Here is a 15886-nt window from a genome sequence, read left to right as displayed (position 1 = left end):
CGGGTGCTGCAGAACCTGCTGAGCCAGGAGGAGCGTTACAGCCCCCGCGTCTCCTATTTCCAATGCGTGCAGCGCGAGATCAAGCCCTACATGCGGAAAATGCTGGCGTTCTGGATGCTGGAGGTACGGCCCCCGCCGGCGCCTCCTCTACGCCTCCGCGCTCGGCTCCTGGCCCCGGCACCGGCGCTTTCTTGCACCCGTCGTCCCTCCCCGCAAGTCCCCGCGCTGGCGGGAAGGAGGCGGCGGGAGGCGGGGAGGAGGGCAGCTCCCGGCACGGTCCTTCGTGCAGCGTGCGGGGCGGCCCGGGGGGCGGCGGAGACCTTGTGTCCGTACTGCTAGGGCTCCGGTGTGCAGGGTGGGGGCGGGAGGAGCGAGGGGGCAGCGCTTGTGCTGGGAGCGATCGTCCCAAGCGAGAGGAGCGGAGCCCCGAGCCGCAGCCTGTGCACCCCATCCGCTCCCGATAACGTTCTGGGCGCCCCATCCGCACCGTGCTCCCCAGAAAGCGCCCAGGGAGGGGGCTGAGCGACGATGGCGGGGCGGAGGATCGCGTGTCCTGCGCGGGGCCGAGAACGCCTCGTTAAAAGGGGGAAATAATATCGCTAGCATTTCCTTCCCTAAATGAAAAACGAATGCGGCTCTGTGGGATGCGCTGCAGCGGGGGACGCCTCGGGGAGCTCTTGGTGAGGCGGTCAGAGCGTGCAGTCAGCAAGCACAGAAAGAAAGAACATTCTGCAAAAAGCAGATAACTTTGGATCGAGCCCACTTCTTTTCATCGAAAAGAAACGATGGGGCACGGTGCTTTTAGCGAGTGTGTTTGTTCTTCTTCCTATTAGCATTGTCCTGTTTCTGCCGTTCCCTTTCTGAGAAGGTTAGTTAGACAAATGCTGCTTTGGAGCCTGTTGCTGGGGAGCTCAGAAGGCTGTCAAAAAGTAGGTGACACCTGGCACTGCTCCCAGCACTGCGTGCAGCCCATGCAGGGTCACTGGTGGGGAAGCACAGTGCTGCCTGAGGAGAAACTTCAAGATTTGTACAGTTGTGACCAGTGTTGTGGTGCTGACTGATCAGAGCAGAGGGCTGGAATGGAAAGCCCTGGGGTTCTGCTTATGGCAGTGGTGCCAATATGGCTGAGGGAGGTTTGGGGGCTGGCTGGGGATGCTGCATAAGCAGTTCTCCAGCTGGGCACTGCTGGCAGTGTGTTTCCCCCATGGTCCCAACTCTCCGAGGCTGCTCAGCTGTCAGCAGGCTTCCCCAGCAGAAGTTAGAAGGCTGCAAATAAAGCAATTGGGCTCTTTTTAACCACATACAAGTTCTGCAGGAAGGCATACAGCTTTGGTGGAATCTGTTGCTATTGTGGAAGCTGTAGACTTAACACCTGTAGCTCATTTGCACCTTTGCACTGTGGTGCTGTCATAGCTCTGCAGATAGGTGTGAAACACCATCCTGACCAGAACCTTTGAAGTTGCGGTCAGGCAGGATCTGGGGAGTCCGGTACTGATTAAACTTTCCTTTTTTTTTTCTTTCCCTTTTTTCCCTTTTTTTCCTTTTTTCTTTTCTCTTCTTTCTCTTCTTTCTCTTCTTTCTCTTCTTTCTCTTCTTTCTTTTCCGGTAATTGTTTTTTCTCAGGTGTGCGAGGAGCAGAAATGTGAAGAGGAGGTGTTCCCTTTGGCCATGAATTACGTGGATCGCTACCTGTCATCTGTCCCCGTGCGGAAGAATCACTTGCAGCTTCTGGGGGCAGTCTGCATGCTGCTGGCTTCCAAGCTGCGGGAAACCATGCCCCTTACTGTGGAGAAGCTCTGCATCTACACAGACAACTCCATCACGCCTCAGCAGCTCCTGGTAACCACCCCTATCTCTAAGGGCTCTCCAGCCCCTCCCCAGCCCTTTTTATCTCCTGTGTGCTGCTGCTTGGCAGCATACCTGCCCCTGTGTCCCCTTGTGCTTTTTGTCCCATTTCTCCACCTTCCTCCTGGTTCCCCAACCAACTTTCTCACCTCTTTGCCTTGGTGGGTTTGATGTCTGTAGGTGGAAACTTTTCTCTCCTTGGCACAGCCTCTCTCCCTGTTGTGGGAAGCAGGATTGTCACCTCCACATTACAGAGGAACTTCCTGTGCCTTACGTGCTGGCTGCCAGCACAGAGCTTGCTCCTGAGTGAGCTCTGGGGAACAAAGGCACTGCAGCAGAGCAGCAGGCAGGTACTGGACTGTGCCCCTCTGCTCTGCTCCAGCTGCATTGCACTCTGCTCCTGGGCACGGTTTGGGAGCTGCATTTCCACCCTGCTGGGGAAATGAAGCCTTAGTTGCAGAGTTACTCAGTGGAATGGGTGGGAACAGGACAACCTAGGTTCTGGCTTGCTGGGTTGCACCGTCCAGGCTGCCGGTGCTGCTGTGTTGATGGCAGTGCTGGGAGTTTGCTGCTGACCAGGCCCTGCTTCCAAGCCTTGAGTTAAAGCAGGGCTGCTCTGCTTAGTTCCATCAGACACTTGGGCAGTAGCTGCATAGGCTTTGAAAAGCAGAACATTTTCTGGTCTGATAAAAGATCATAACCTCTGAATTCAGCTTTGCTGATGGGGGGAGGGAACCAGAGAATCCCTTTATTTGGGGACCTCCCGTGCTGTTGGGTCAAAGCTCTCAGGAGGAAACGGCCACCTTAATTCGTGTAATAAACATCCCCAGAGGTTTATCTGTGAGAATTTCTCAGGGTTAGTCATCGCTGTATTAAATATCTGTTTTTCTGGGCTGGTGGTGGGTGAGGTGATCTAAGCATGATTTGTCCCCGAGGTGGGGACAGAACTTTCAGGTGTGAATCAGAAGGCAGGTCTGCAATGGGCTTTGCTCTGACTGTGGGTTTTCCAAGTGCCAGTGAAGGTTGGGGAAAATCCCCTCCCCTCCATACTTCTCTCCCTTTAGTTATTTGTGGGTGGTTCTTGCCTTCTCTAGCAGTCATGAAGAAAGTAGAATCATAGAATCCTTAATGTTGGAAGGGATCTTTAAAGGTCTAACCCAACTCCACTGCAATGAACAGGGATGTGCACAGCTAGATAAGGTTGTACACATGTACCACGAGGGATGGAAATGCAGAGGGGATGCACATGCTCATTGCTGATTTGGATGCTGAGCTAGGACTGCCACAAAAACCATGCCATGATTTTGTCCAACTATCAGCAAGATTTCATTCTGGAGAGCAACTTCTCACCTGTTAATGGATTCTTCACGTGCATCTTCCCAGGACTGGGGTCCATCACATACCAGCTTGTGACGGAAGGGTTCCTCTTCGCATGGTGTCAGTGACTCCCGTGTTTCTGTCTCCCTTTCCTACCACTGTCATCACCCCTGCAGGTCAGGGGCGATGATCACAGCAGATCCTAATCGTTTCTGCAGCAGGGACCTTGGGCCCCAAGGGGTTGGCAGATACCATGTCTTCTGCAGATTCTTGTTTATTTGAAGACTCATTTTTGGTGCAGGTTTTCTCTGTCAATCAAATCTCAAGCTTTGTTTTAACAGGCTCCTTCCAGAGAACAGCTAGGAGATGTGCGGGTGGGCAGTGGGCATGGGATGTGTTTGCACGCAGAAGCACCATCCCAGAGGCTTTCCTTTGCCCTCCACTGAAATGCTGAAGCCTCCTTGCTTGGGGGCCACCCTCCCTCCCCAGAGGTTTATCAGCAGGAAGCTGTGGCTTAGCCATGCCACAACATTCATCTTCCTTTCTCCCTCCTCTTGCTCGTGTTGCAGTGGAAATGGAGGATAGTAGTGCTGCCTGCCAGCCACCTGTTGCTTTTTTGTGCAAGTCTCTGTGCTGGAGTTCTGCTTTTCCTGTGCAGTTTTCCCACCAGGATCCTGGGACACTGCAGAGTGGGGCACAGCTGAATAGCTGGCATGTGTCGTTCCTCACTGTGCACCGGGGTCAGTGTGACCAGAGCAGCTTCCCAAGGCTTACTTTTGGTAGATGCTTAACCTTGTTGGGTGCAGATTCTGCTCCAGTTCTCTGTTCTCTACTGCAAAGAGGGAGCAGAGGTAGCATCTAAAGATACTTGCCAGATCTCAAAGTGGAGACAAACCTTTCAAGAGTTAACGCCCCAATTACAAAACCAGGGTGAGCTGCTGTTTCCCTCCGCTGTGGTAATGCTGCTTCTCTTTCACAATCTTGCTCTGGAAAAGGGTGGGGAGGGGAAGGGGAGCTTCTTCATCAAGATGTGGGCAGTGCTGCAGATGGGCTGCCTCCTGTGCATCTTTGCAGTTTCAGCTCCCATCAGTCCCTCCTGGCCTTTGGGAGGAAGCCAGCTTGCTTTCCCATGAGCTTTGTTTCCTTCTCCTGTGGGGATGCTTGGCACCAGCTCAGCAGCTCAGAATGGACACACTTGAAACACAATCTAGCTGAAGTTATTCTAGAGAGAAGGAAGTGATGCAACGAGGGACTTGTCCATTTGGAGGAAGTTGGATTTCCGTCGAGGGTGTTATCTAACCTACCTTTTTTTTTTTCCTTTAATAAAGTGCAGTTTTTTGTTGTGTTTGTTTTTTTTTGGCTTGTACAAGAAGGCGTTCAGCTGCTCAAGGGCTGGGGAGACTACTTGTAGGTCACCTTATTCTTTGGCCTGCATGCATCTGCCTGATCTGCCCCTAATCTGTTGGCTTGCCTCTGAGCTCTTTGATCTAAGATCAGTTGTTCAGATTCCAGGCATCAGCTGGCACAGACTGTGAGCAGAACCAGGGCATGAGGCACACAGCGAGGGCAGCAGCAGTGACACCAGGTGATGAGGAGTGAAAATGAGAGGAAGGAATAACGGCTGAGCAGAAAGAGATGTTCGGTTGTGATAAGCATTGACCTTCCAGAATGCATGCATGCCTGTGGTTTACCTTCTGCTTGTTGCAGGGGTGGAATAGGTGTGACTTTCTGCCTCTGAACCTTGGCATCCAGTCTTGAACTGGTTGGTCAGGGGATGGAAACAAATGTTTGCCCCAGATTTCCTATTTGCAGATGGGCTGTCATGGCCTCTCATTTCTGTAGCTGTGTCTTAGCTGCTGGGGAGGGTGGGTTGCCGACAGCCACATCAGCAGCTCTTCCACCCTTCCTTTGAGTCAGCTTGCGAGCATACCAGAGCAGCTCCTGCTTTGCTGCTGTCTCATTGAGGCGCTGATGGTGTAAAATGGTACCTTATCAACCCGAGTGACAAAATCGAGCGTGACTTCCTTTCTCTTGCAGGCAGGGCTGCTGCAGAGGAGCTGGGCTCTGCTCCCTGTGCAGCACTGCCAGATGTGTTTACACAGCCTCGTAGGCATGGCTTGTGTGTGGGTGTTGCTGAGGGCAGAGCTTGATTTACAGGGCGACTGTCACTACATAATGAGGAGAGAAGCTGCTGTAACTATCACATCCCAGTTGGAGCTTGCAGAACTGCAAACAGAATAAAACCATCTTTGCTTGTGACTCAGATCCCCCTTGATGAGGGGCTTGAGCTTGTTTCACTGCAGTAGGACCGTAGTGAGCAGAGAAGGCACTGGATGATGCTAGCTGCTTCCCTTCCTTTGCTTTTGTAGGATGCAGCCAGAAAGGATGGAGGATGCAAGCTTGTAGGGAAAGCCCAGCTGTTGTGTGGTTTCCAGCCCAAGAGATGCTGGCCAACTGTGGGGAGCTCTTGCAGGGCAGGGGCTGGGTGTATTCCCAGTGATGGGATGCTTTCTGAGCGATGCTGGCAGCTTGCAACCCTTCCATAGGGAGGTGGGACTCCGCAGGCAGGAGAAACAAAGGAAACATTTTCCACTTTCTTCCTCTTTCATTAGTCAAGCAGAGACTGATTCACTTAGGTGCAAAACAAAATGTCAGGAAAAGGATGTTTGCTACACTGAGCGGTGCTGCTGTCACAAACCTGCCTGCCTATCTCTTGCAGCCTTTTGTTCTGCTTCTTCCACAGATAAAGTGATTCAGAGATTCTGCCCTGTTGATCTGAGAGTGGGGAGTCCCAGAGGTGAGCAGGAGAGAAAGGAGGAGCGAGCTGGTGTGGCCGGAGGGCAGCTTCCCCATGAGCTGGTGGCAGTCCTCAGCTCCTGTCACCATCAGCCCGCACTGCGAGTGCCAGCTAGGGATCAGCCTCTTGTAACAAGTTTTTCAAGAAGCTGAGCCGTTTTATTAGGTGGAAGAGAGCTGCTTTTGTGCACTGCAGATGGACAGGCTGTTGTGCTGGACCAGTCCCAGTGTGGCAGGAGCCAGCCTGCTAAGGTGAGGTCTCACAGCCAATCTGCGCCTTGAATTTTCTCCTTAGGGCAGAGTGTGTCCCAGCAGGAACAGGCCTTCTGCCACACCAGCACCAGCACCACATGTCAAGAGCTGGCTTGCAGCTCCGAGAAGACACACAAGGAGCAAGGGTCTGGATTATGCTGGGTTAGCATCTCCTCTGTTCTCAGGAGCTTCCTTTTCAGGTGTAGCGATGTGTTTGGGGCTTGCTTGATGAGCAGTTACGTCCATTTCCCCCTTCCAACCTTGTCTCTGGGTCAAAAAAGGGCTGTGTTCGTACCTTGTGCATGGGATCAGGTGGGAGCTGCTGGGCTCTCACCTCATGCCAGCACTGCGTGCCTTGGGCTCCAGCTGCATGGAGCACAGCAGCTTCCAGACAGCACATGGCAGTTCTCTCTTGTGACTCTTCCCTCGTGTCACCTTGCCATGTTGCTCAGTTGAGTTGGTGGCCATCTCCCATCTAAGCCTGATTTTTCCCTGCAGAACAGGCATCCTGAGTGCCCTGTGCTGTGGTACCAAGGCTCTGGGTCTCATTGCTGCATTTCTTCTTGCTTTTACTCTGTGGATTTGGCTAAAAAATACCTGGCAGGCTGGCTGTCCATATGGGAGGCAGTGAGTCTGTTCTAGCAGAGCACTGCTTTCTGGTTGGAGAAGCACAAGCTGTGAAGCAGCAAGTAGCACATTGGGCCTGGCAGGGGATTTGGAGCAGGTTGAGCAGTGCTGTTCATTTAAGCAACTCAAAACCAGTGTTGTTGTCTTGAGAGGAAAGTGAGTTAAGGGGAAAAAAAAAGAGAAAAGAAAATGGAGATCTGTCCTTAGGAAAAAATCTCACTTCTTCAAATCCATCTATTCTGGCAGCCCTTTGGCACTTCTGTGGGCAGCACTGACCTTGTAATCTTAGACTATTTGGACAAAGAACAGATACTGTGCTGGGCATGACTGGGCCCTGAAATGGAGTTACCTGATAGGAATCCCAGCTCAGCTCTGCCCTCCCAGCCCCAGCATGGAGGCGTGCTCGGGTGCTGCAGTGCTTTCTCTGTGTTCCCCATGCTGTGACAACCAGATGGTCTCTCTTTGCCCTAGACTGTGCTGCTGCTGGGAGCCTGGGTGGCTCTTTTCAGGAATGGGGAGGGAACACAGGAGTGATGTGTATGCTGCTGCCTGCTCTTTTTTTCTTACTGTTGCAGCAGAATTAAAAGGCAAAGGAGTGCCCAGAGGAATGTCTACAAAGCAGAAGGTTAATCTGGTTGCACCTTGGGAAGAAGAAACCGGATTTGTCACTTCCTCTTCTAATCTTTGCTCCAGCCTTCGCAGTGGCACCAGGCTGGATTTGTGCCACAGGCACAGGGCAGGGACGTTCCCTCTCTTCCTCCCTGCCTAAAGGACTGCGCTGCTTTACTGGCCCTTCCCCAGACTCTGGGGGTAACTGACCGTGAGTTGAGTGTGCTGGACTTAGCCCTGCTGAATAATGTCTGTCTGTCTTTGTGCAGGATTGGGAGATTCTGGTCTTGGAGAAGTTAAAGTGGGACCTTGTCTCAGTGATAGCAAACGATTTCTTGGCTCACATCCTCCATCACCTCCCGCTTCCTAAAGACAAGATGGAGCTGGTGAAGAAGCACGCACAGACCTTCATTGCCCTGTGTGCCACAGGTGGGTGCCTGCTCCTGCTGGGGAGAGCTGCAGGGGAACGGCCTTGAGTGCCTGCCTTCATTCATACGGGAGTGCTTTGCTGCTCAGCAGCTTGTTCTCCCTCCCTGACAAAGCAGAAGTATCCTGGGGGCTCTTAGTGGGTGCCCAGGAGATGGTGGGAGGAGCAGAACAGCTGTGCCATCGTTCTGCCTGCGGGAGGCCATGTGCTGGAGAGCATACAGAGCAAAGGCAGCTTCATTGTGAGCCTGGGTCAGCCTTGTTCTGTCAGTGGAGCAAGGTCACCTTCGACACTTCTTTTGGTGAGGGAGGCCCAGGGAAATAGCTTGGTGAAGCTTGCCGTTGTGATGCTCAACCTGTTTTCCATTGCTTTGCTCCTGTTTCTCACTGCTAAGCTGGAGACTGCTCTGCCTTCACTAGTTTCCCATGAAAATCAGTCCCAAGAACTTAAGAGTTTGCACATATCCTTGCTAACAACTTATTTTTTCTCTCGTGTCCTCATCCTGGTTTTAGACTACACTTTTGCCATGTACCCCCCCTCCATGATTGCGACGGGCAGCATCAGTGCAGCAGTGCACGGCCTGAGCATCTCCGTGAATGGCTTTGGTGGGGAGGCGGTCACCGAGCTGCTGGCCGGCATCACTGGCACAGAGGTGGTGAGTGTCAGCTGGGCAGCAGTGGGGAGGTTTGGCTGTGGGATTGGGTGGAGGCTCTTCCCCTTTCTGCAGCTTGGTTTGAGTGGAGGGGGGGAAATAAGCTGTCTGTAATAATTCTGGCCCTGGTTTGATGAAGGTCTGACAACCAGAGAGCATCTCTAGATGTGGTGCCCTCAGTGCAGCCCATGGCTACAGGGGCTCCCAGCCCCCACGTGCCATCTGTGTGGAGGAGGTGAGCTCAGAGCCTTTGAAAAGCAGCACAAAAGGGAACGTCTGTTCCCTGCACAGACAGGTGTTGGTGGGATCAGGTTGACCAGGTGGGCTGGGGCACGGGGCAAAGCTGGGCTTGGCATCTGCTTGCCTCCATGGTGTCTGGTTGCAGGTACCCAGGCTTGGAGCATGCAGCATTTTGGGATGTTGGCATGGGGTGGTGGGGGGCATCCACCCATGCCTCTGCTGCCCTCTGAATGGGGAAAGGGTGTCAACAGGCTCCCCATGTGCTGGTCACTCTGAATGCTGTGAAGCCATCAGGAGCCCTTATCCTGCCTGAGCCTTTTTTGATCTTTTCTTCTGCCCAGCATGAATGCTGGCAGCCGGCATGGGGTTGGTTTCAGTCCCCTGACAGCAGTGCTGGGACTTGGAACTGGTGCCTGTGCCGGATGGGAGGCTGTGACCTGGCTTTGTCCATGCAGAGAGGGGATGGGGCAGGAGGATGTCTTGCTTTATTCGTGCAGCTTTTTATATATTTTTTTTGTTTACAGGAGCTTTCTTAAAGAGTTTATCAGTGCAGCCAGCTGCTTTCAAGCTGCTGTGGTGAATGGGATAGGGGCTGAAACCTGCTGTGGGCTGGAGTTGGTGGAGGGAACAGGTGGGAAGCAGGGAGGACACCGCGGAGGGAGTGAAGCCAAAACGGTCAGGGACAGCTCAGCTGCCTTCCAGTCTGCTCGGGTGCTGCACAGCCAGCCCCTGCCCAGCTCCAGCAGCAGGAGGAAGCCCTGGGGATGTGCTTGCAGCACCACAGGGCTCCCAGGGGAAGCCCCCAGCCTCTCATCTCACTGCAGGGCTGGTGGTTCTCCCTGAGCACGGCCATGCACTGTCCCTGGGCTGTGACTCAGAGCTGCACCATTCTCCCAGATACGCTCAGACTGCAGAGCCCGCAGCTCAGCCGCCCATGGAGTCAGGGCACGTGGACTGGGGCAGCCCCTACAGCCCCCAGCTCCACTATCAGGTGAAGGGCTGCATGCAGCTGAGCTGACTCTCAGCATCTCTCTGCCAAAATTGCCCATGGTGAGCCCGGTTGTGGCTCCTCTGCCTCCATCCCTATCTGCAGACGGGTGGGAGGTGGGGGCAGCTCCGTCACGCCGCGCTGTGCCCCGCGCTGTCCCCTCCGCCCGGCAGTGGCTCTGGGCTGCAGTGTGTTGGGGCTGCACTTACTGGAAGCGGCGCAGGGCAGGGGTGGTGGGCGTTGCTATTTCTGCTCGCCACATCCTCTGACAGTTTCTAAGAACCGGCGGTGGATTCCTGGTAAGAGATTTCGATGTGTGACAATATCCCGCGAGCGCGCAGCCCCGTGGTAGCCGGCTGGGCTACGGCCCTGAGGTGCGAAATGCCACCTTGTGCCGCTGAGTGACAGCGTGTGGGAGAGGGGCCAGGCCGTGCCCTTTTGTGGTGCAGCTCGTGGTGGTCACAGCATTGCTGTGGTGAGGCGGGGGAGTTCCCTCCTCTGGTCACAGCTGGGTCTGGCTGTGTGGAGTTTTGGCTTCCAGATCCGCAGTGATGTGCGTGCTGCCAGCGGGGATGACCTGGTCCTACTTGGCCGATGGCACGATGAGATGCAGAGCTTGAGGAGACCCTGAGCCTGAGGGAGGCACTGGGTCCCCAAGCCTGCACTCGTTGTATCTCTCCTGAGGGATGGTTCTGGCTGACACAGAGGTGTTCTGCTCTGCCCCTGCGCTCGTTGGGTGTAGCTGGTTGCAATGCTGATCTCACTGCTGCATACAGTGGGAAAGGATAACCAGAGCGTGGGACTTCTAGGAAGGGTCTAAATGACAGGCAAGCTGGAGGTGTCTCCTACAGGAAAAGGGCTTCTGTGTGCTTCGATGCCCCAGGGGCTGGAGGTGTAATCCAGCAGCCGCTCAGAGCTGTTTTAAGGCCCTCACCTCTGAACAGCAGAACTGAGGCCTCTTGTCCCACCCCTCTCCCACAGGACTGCCTGAAGGCTTGTCAGGAGCAGATTGAGGCAGCTCTAGCCGAGAGCCTGAAGCAGGCATCCCAAAGCCAACAGGAATACAGCACCGCCAAGACTGCTGCTTACCCGGCCAGCCAGCCCACCAGCACCCCCACAGATGTCACAGACATCAACCTGTGACCAGCTGCCCCCGCCTGAGAGCTGCCCATCCCCACGACAGCAGGACCCAAACCCAGGCACTCAGAGCTCACTGCGTCCCCTCGGCCCATCCGAGAGCCCCTCCACCTGAAGCCTGTTGTGGGGATTCGCTCTTCCTGCTGGCTCTGTGAGGACAGCTCCATGCTCATCCTTCTCCCCATCTTCAGCGCCAAGGGGGGAACAGGGGGAGGGCGCCGGGGTCTCTGGTGACTCTGTGGGGCTCACTGCTGCTTGAACTCTGCTCGCTGGCTGCTGGGGGTGTGGGGGCAAGGTGGCCCTTCCGGGGGGGCAGGTTGCAGAAGAGCTGAGGAGGGGAACAGAATCCAAAAGGAAATGGTAAAATGTTTGTTTGCTTTCCTTGTCCTCTGGCTGGCAGATGTCTGCTGTGCTCAGGCGTGTTTACTGCAATGACTTCCAGCCCTACATGGGCCGCCAATGCACAGCCAGCTCTCACCTGGCTTAAGTGACCAAAATGTCCATCACCCCCTCTCCGAGCACAGAGCGGGTGCTCGTGGGTCCCTGGGTCTGGGCTGCTGTGTGGTGGATGGCTGTGGCTCTGGGGTGGCGTGGCTGCTTCTGCTTGGAGGGACGTGTGTGCCTTGTTCCTTGTTGCCATTAGGTCTGGGATTTGCGGGTTCTTGGCTTTGCTTGGGAGAAGCGCTCCCTTTTTTGCATGGACGGCAGAGAAGTCCTCATCCTGGGGACAGCCCTGGGGGGAGGAGTGGGTGCAGCGCGATGCTGCAATGCAAACCAGTGCAAAGTGCCTTGGCTTTCTGCTGCCCCACCGAGGCTGCTTAATTTATTGTTAAGTGCTATGAAAAGGGGAGGGAGGAAGGCTGCTGCTCCATGCGGTGGGGCCTGGATGGCAGTCTTTTCTCCTTTCTAAAGTGCCTTTATCCTTTGTCCCCTTCCTTTGCTCCCTGGGCAATGGGAGACTCTCACTTGAAAGCTGGTTGGCTGTATGTAGCTCAGAAGTCAGGCTAGATTTAAAGAAAAGAAAAAAATCACTGAATGTGCTGCTATAGTCTGAAATGCATTTTCACTCCTCCAAGCCAGGGATCTCAGATCGTGTCCAGGACGCTGTTCGGCATCAATACCCGTATGGCTCTGAGCTGTGTCCTCACAGGGTAGAAAACTCACTGCGCACTTAAGTTGAACAGTGATTGCATTTTGTTGTTGTTCTTGTTGATCCTGTCTGTTAGTTTTACAAAAAAAAAAGTGTTCTTTTTTTTAAAGGAAAAAACATTATATAATGCTGCTTTTCTAAGAGAATCAATAAATTGTAGACTTGTATTAACCAGGAATAGCCAGAGAGCCGCTGCGGGGCGGGAGGCAGTGCTGCTGGGGGTGTCCTCTGGACACAAGAGCTGTGGTTGCTGTCCTCCTGGGGGGGAAATCTGCTCTGGGTGCCACCAGAAACAAATTTTATCAGGGGGAAAAAGCTGGGGCTGCTGTTCTCCCAGCACCGATGTGTCACGAGGAGCGACTGTACAAACAAATTTTATTATATATATATATATATATATATATGAGTGAGTTTTAATTTAAGAGTAATCTGTTTTGGTGTTCACATGCAAGAGTCCTGCTGCTGGGAGAGTCGAGTACCATATAATGTTGCAATAAAGTACTTTAAATGAGCACAGTGGTGTCAGGGCTTTCCCTTTGCAGCCGTTCAATGCTGCTGAAGCGTTCCCTGCACATACAGGCGCTGCGCTGCAGGAAGGTGAGCACATTGCATTGCGTGTGCTGGCAGCACGGTGTATCTCTTGCTTATCAGCTTCTGGGTTTTTTAAAGAAAGGAAACATGAATCAGGAAGCCAAGAAAAAAATGTGCTGCGGTATGTGAGCAGCCCCAGGGTCTGTGCTGCTCTGCTCTGTGTGGCTGCTGGGGAAGGGGAGAAGTGGAGCTGGGAGAAGGTGGTGCTCAGCACTGCACAAAGCTGCACGGAATCTTCCTCATGGGCTGTGATGCTTCCAGGAGCAAAGCTGGACAACTGCAAGTCCTGTAACATCCAAGTAAGCACCCACGTAAGTGCAGAGCCTTATGGGATGCCCCTGCTGGGTTTTCCTGCAGAGGTGGCTCCTTGTGGGCTTTGCCGCATGTGGGCTGTGGCCTCACTGGCTGAGGACAGCAGTGCTGGGGCTGCTCCGTCTCTGTGGAGCAGAAAGCCAAAGTCCTTGGGGCAACTGGGAAGCATTTGGGAATGGTCAGTGCAGGAGGGGCTGCCAGCATGGCGATGGATGTGCTGAGATAGGAGCAGGCAGGAAGGAGGCCTAGGCCATGAGACATTTCCAAAGGGATGCACTGCAGGGAGTGGGGAGGGCTGGTGAGCAATCAAAGGCTGCCAGCCCTGCAAGGACAGGGGCTCTTAGAGGGCTTTCCCTCTGCTCCCAGTGCTGCTGGGCAGCTTCTGCCCTCATCTCTGCCTGAGGGTGTACACAGGGTCCCTGGGTTGGCACAGGTCAGGTGCTGGCAGCAAACCAGGAAGCACCACCTGTAGCATTTTCTACACTTTAGAATAGCTGTGGTCTCTGGGAACGGTCTGGAGGCCCCAACCTTGGCCCTCACTGAAGGAGGGTGTTTACCCCCCAGCCCTTTTGCCCAACATCGCAGAGACCACTTAATGCACAGCAGTCGGGAACGTGCCTGCTGCCAGCAAGGAGACAAGAGGGTTGCACAGCCCCCGCTCTCCTTTTGCAGTTGGGACAGCTCCGGCAGTGCAGTGCTACAAGGAGCCCAGGGTTGGTGGCTTTGCTCTGCCCCCTGCTGGGGACAGGACAGGACGGTGCGTGGATGCAGCCACAGAGAGATGTAACTGCAGAGTAGAGATACTCCAGACTGCAGGACCCAGCTTGGGCTTTATTTTCCGAAACAGAAGCAGGGCAAACCCTACTGCTTTCCTGGGTGCCAGAGGCATGGGACTGCCTTGCAACAAGTAGTGCAGGGAGCACAGCCCAGCCCTGTGGGTACAGCACCACGAGCAGCGGGATCCCAGGGCTGGATGTTCCCAAACACCTCCTGGAGGTGTTGCTCCCAGCAGTGTGCAGCAGCCCCTAGGAGCAGGCCAGGCCCTGGTTTTTCCCACTTCCCCCCTCACTCCATGGCTGCAGGCTCCTGCCCCTCCACATCCCGCGTCTTGGAGTTTGCTAGCTCCCTCCGGATCTCCGCTGAGATCTGCGGATGGCTGTGGAACTTGAGCAGCTCGAGCAGAGCCTCCTTCTGCTCTGAAGACAGGTCCTCCTTGTAGCGCTGGGCGAGAGCCAGGAAGCTCTGGTGCCACAGCACGGGCAGGGTGCGCTCATCTGTGCGGAAAGCCAAGAAATGGAAGACCAGGGCATCCACCACGCGGAAGGGCAGCGCGTACTTCTTGTCAATGAGCAGCCGGAGGAAGATGCTGTTGGCACCGTTGTATGGCATCTCAGCGATCTTCAGCATGGCTGCACTGTGGGGACAGAGGGAGCAGCAGGTGAGGACAGGGCCAGCAGCAGTCGGGGACACCCAGCACAAAAAGGACAGTCTCCAATCTCAGCCCTGGGCAAAGCTGATGAGCAAAAGTTCTCCTGCTCTGAGCTGCTGGCCGGGCTGAGGGATAGATCTGGTGTCCCTGAAAGCAAACTGTTCTCCCCACTTTGCCCCACTGCGTTACCTGGAGTGCAGGACGGGGATGGAACATTTGGTGAGGATGCTGCCGATGATGATGGCCTCCCGCAGCGTGCAGGTCCCCGATTCACACAGGGGGATGAGGATTCCTACAAGGGAAGAAGAGTTGGGCACCCTGGTCATCATCACAGCAGGCAGAGCTGCAGGGTGTGAGGCTCAGCATTGCTCTCTCAGGGCACATTTAACCTGAGGAAATAATAGCTCCTCTGCATCATGGACATCCTTCCACTGAGCCCCCACAGCCACAAAGAGAGCAGTGTACAGAAGTAGTGTTGTGCAACACATTGCCCTGCCGAGCTGCTGTGCACTGCAGCAGGCTCCCATGGTAGAGAGCAGCCCTACAGGGAGCGCCTACCTTTGAACCACGCTCCTGGCTTGAATAGAGCCTTCTTCAAAGCCATATAGAGGTGGAAGTTGAGGCGCTTATACTCAGCAATATCATCTCTGACCCGTGGCAACAATACCAGATTGTAGAACCTCTGGGCCATCCTCTCCTTCAAGTTGGATGAAAATATCCTGTGAAATACAAAGCATGAAGTGAGGTGTGTGCTCTCCATCTCCAAAGCCAGGTTCTGGGAGCAGGGGAGTGCAGGAAACCTCTCCTCTGTCTCTGGGCATCCCCTCTGCTCCAAGGCATGGGGAGGGAGGAGCAGGGTGTAGGGCACACGATGATATTCTGTACATCTCATTCCATTACAGAAAGAGAAAATGACAGCTCAGAGTGCACTGTGCTGGTCCACCTTGTGGCCTGGTACATTGCCGCTGCCGTCCACGTCTCAGGCTCCGTGATGTAGAGGATCTGCTCCCAGTTGGACAAGGCAGGAATGATTTTAAATGCCTTGGGGAGTTTCCCACTCCTGTATTTGGACAGCACCTTCAGTGAAAGCAGAGGGGGTGGGGTTTGTCTCGATGTTGCTAGCAAGCTCCATGCACAGCTCCGCCGCAAAGGGGCTGTGCTGACTCTGCTCAGCACAGGGCAGCACTGTGTGTGCCACATGCATCCCCCATCAGCACGAGGTCCACGGCATCCCTGAGGGTAGCAGCAGCGATACCCGCGCTGCCCCTCCTGGGGCGGGACGACCCCATTACTGCACTGGGGGTGGGGGTGCCACAAAGGCGTGTGCGGGGCCGGGGGGCGGCAGCGCCCTCACCTCTCGGACACCTCTGTACACCTCCAGCACGCGGGGGTCGAGCTGGGGCACGGGGCGGCCCGACAGCTCCGACAGCGCCGACTGCACCTCCGTCTGCTTCTCCGTGATCTTCTCCATGATTACATCCGCCAGCGTCCGCCTGGGGGGCCGGGAGAGGTCG

The 15886-nt window shown here is 54.8% G+C and overlaps 2 protein-coding genes across 6 annotated transcripts in view; one reads left to right on the top strand and one right to left on the bottom strand.

Moving 5' to 3' along the window:
* CCND3 (cyclin D3) overlaps window positions 1-15886 on the top strand; it is a 44002-nt gene that overhangs the window by 26171 nt on the left and 1945 nt on the right. For 2 of the 5 annotated variants that reach the window (XM_019623324.2, XM_019623322.2), the window contains exons 2-4: window positions 1624-1839; window positions 7716-7875; window positions 8386-8528. In XM_019623324.2, coding sequence (XP_019478869.1) covers window positions 1669-1839; window positions 7716-7875; window positions 8386-8528 — 474 coding nt within the window. In that variant the 5' untranslated portion in view covers window positions 1624-1668. Of the gene's footprint in view, window positions 1-6; window positions 124-1623; window positions 1840-4236; window positions 4505-7715; window positions 7876-8385; window positions 8529-10734; window positions 12133-15886 lie in introns of those variants that run through there. The other 3 variants (XM_010724408.3, XM_019623323.2, XM_031557004.1) reach the window with 3 other exon arrangements.
* On the bottom strand, window positions 13748-15880 carry BYSL (bystin like). Its single transcript, XM_010724405.3, has 5 exons — window positions 15727-15880; window positions 15316-15449; window positions 14931-15091; window positions 14562-14664; window positions 13748-14357 (listed from the first exon to the last, which is right to left on the bottom strand). Exons 1-5 carry the CDS (start codon window positions 15841-15843, stop codon window positions 14009-14011), a joined length of 864 nt encoding a protein of 287 aa, XP_010722707.1. The 5' UTR covers window positions 15844-15880; the 3' UTR covers window positions 13748-14008.

Source organism: Meleagris gallopavo, chromosome 28, assembly GCF_000146605.3.
Source record: "Meleagris gallopavo isolate NT-WF06-2002-E0010 breed Aviagen turkey brand Nicholas breeding stock chromosome 28, Turkey_5.1, whole genome shotgun sequence".
Classification (NCBI taxonomy): Eukaryota; Metazoa; Chordata; class Aves; order Galliformes; family Phasianidae; genus Meleagris; species Meleagris gallopavo.
Note: the sequence above shows the minus strand (reverse complement) of the source record. Positions and strands in the feature narration are given on the sequence as shown.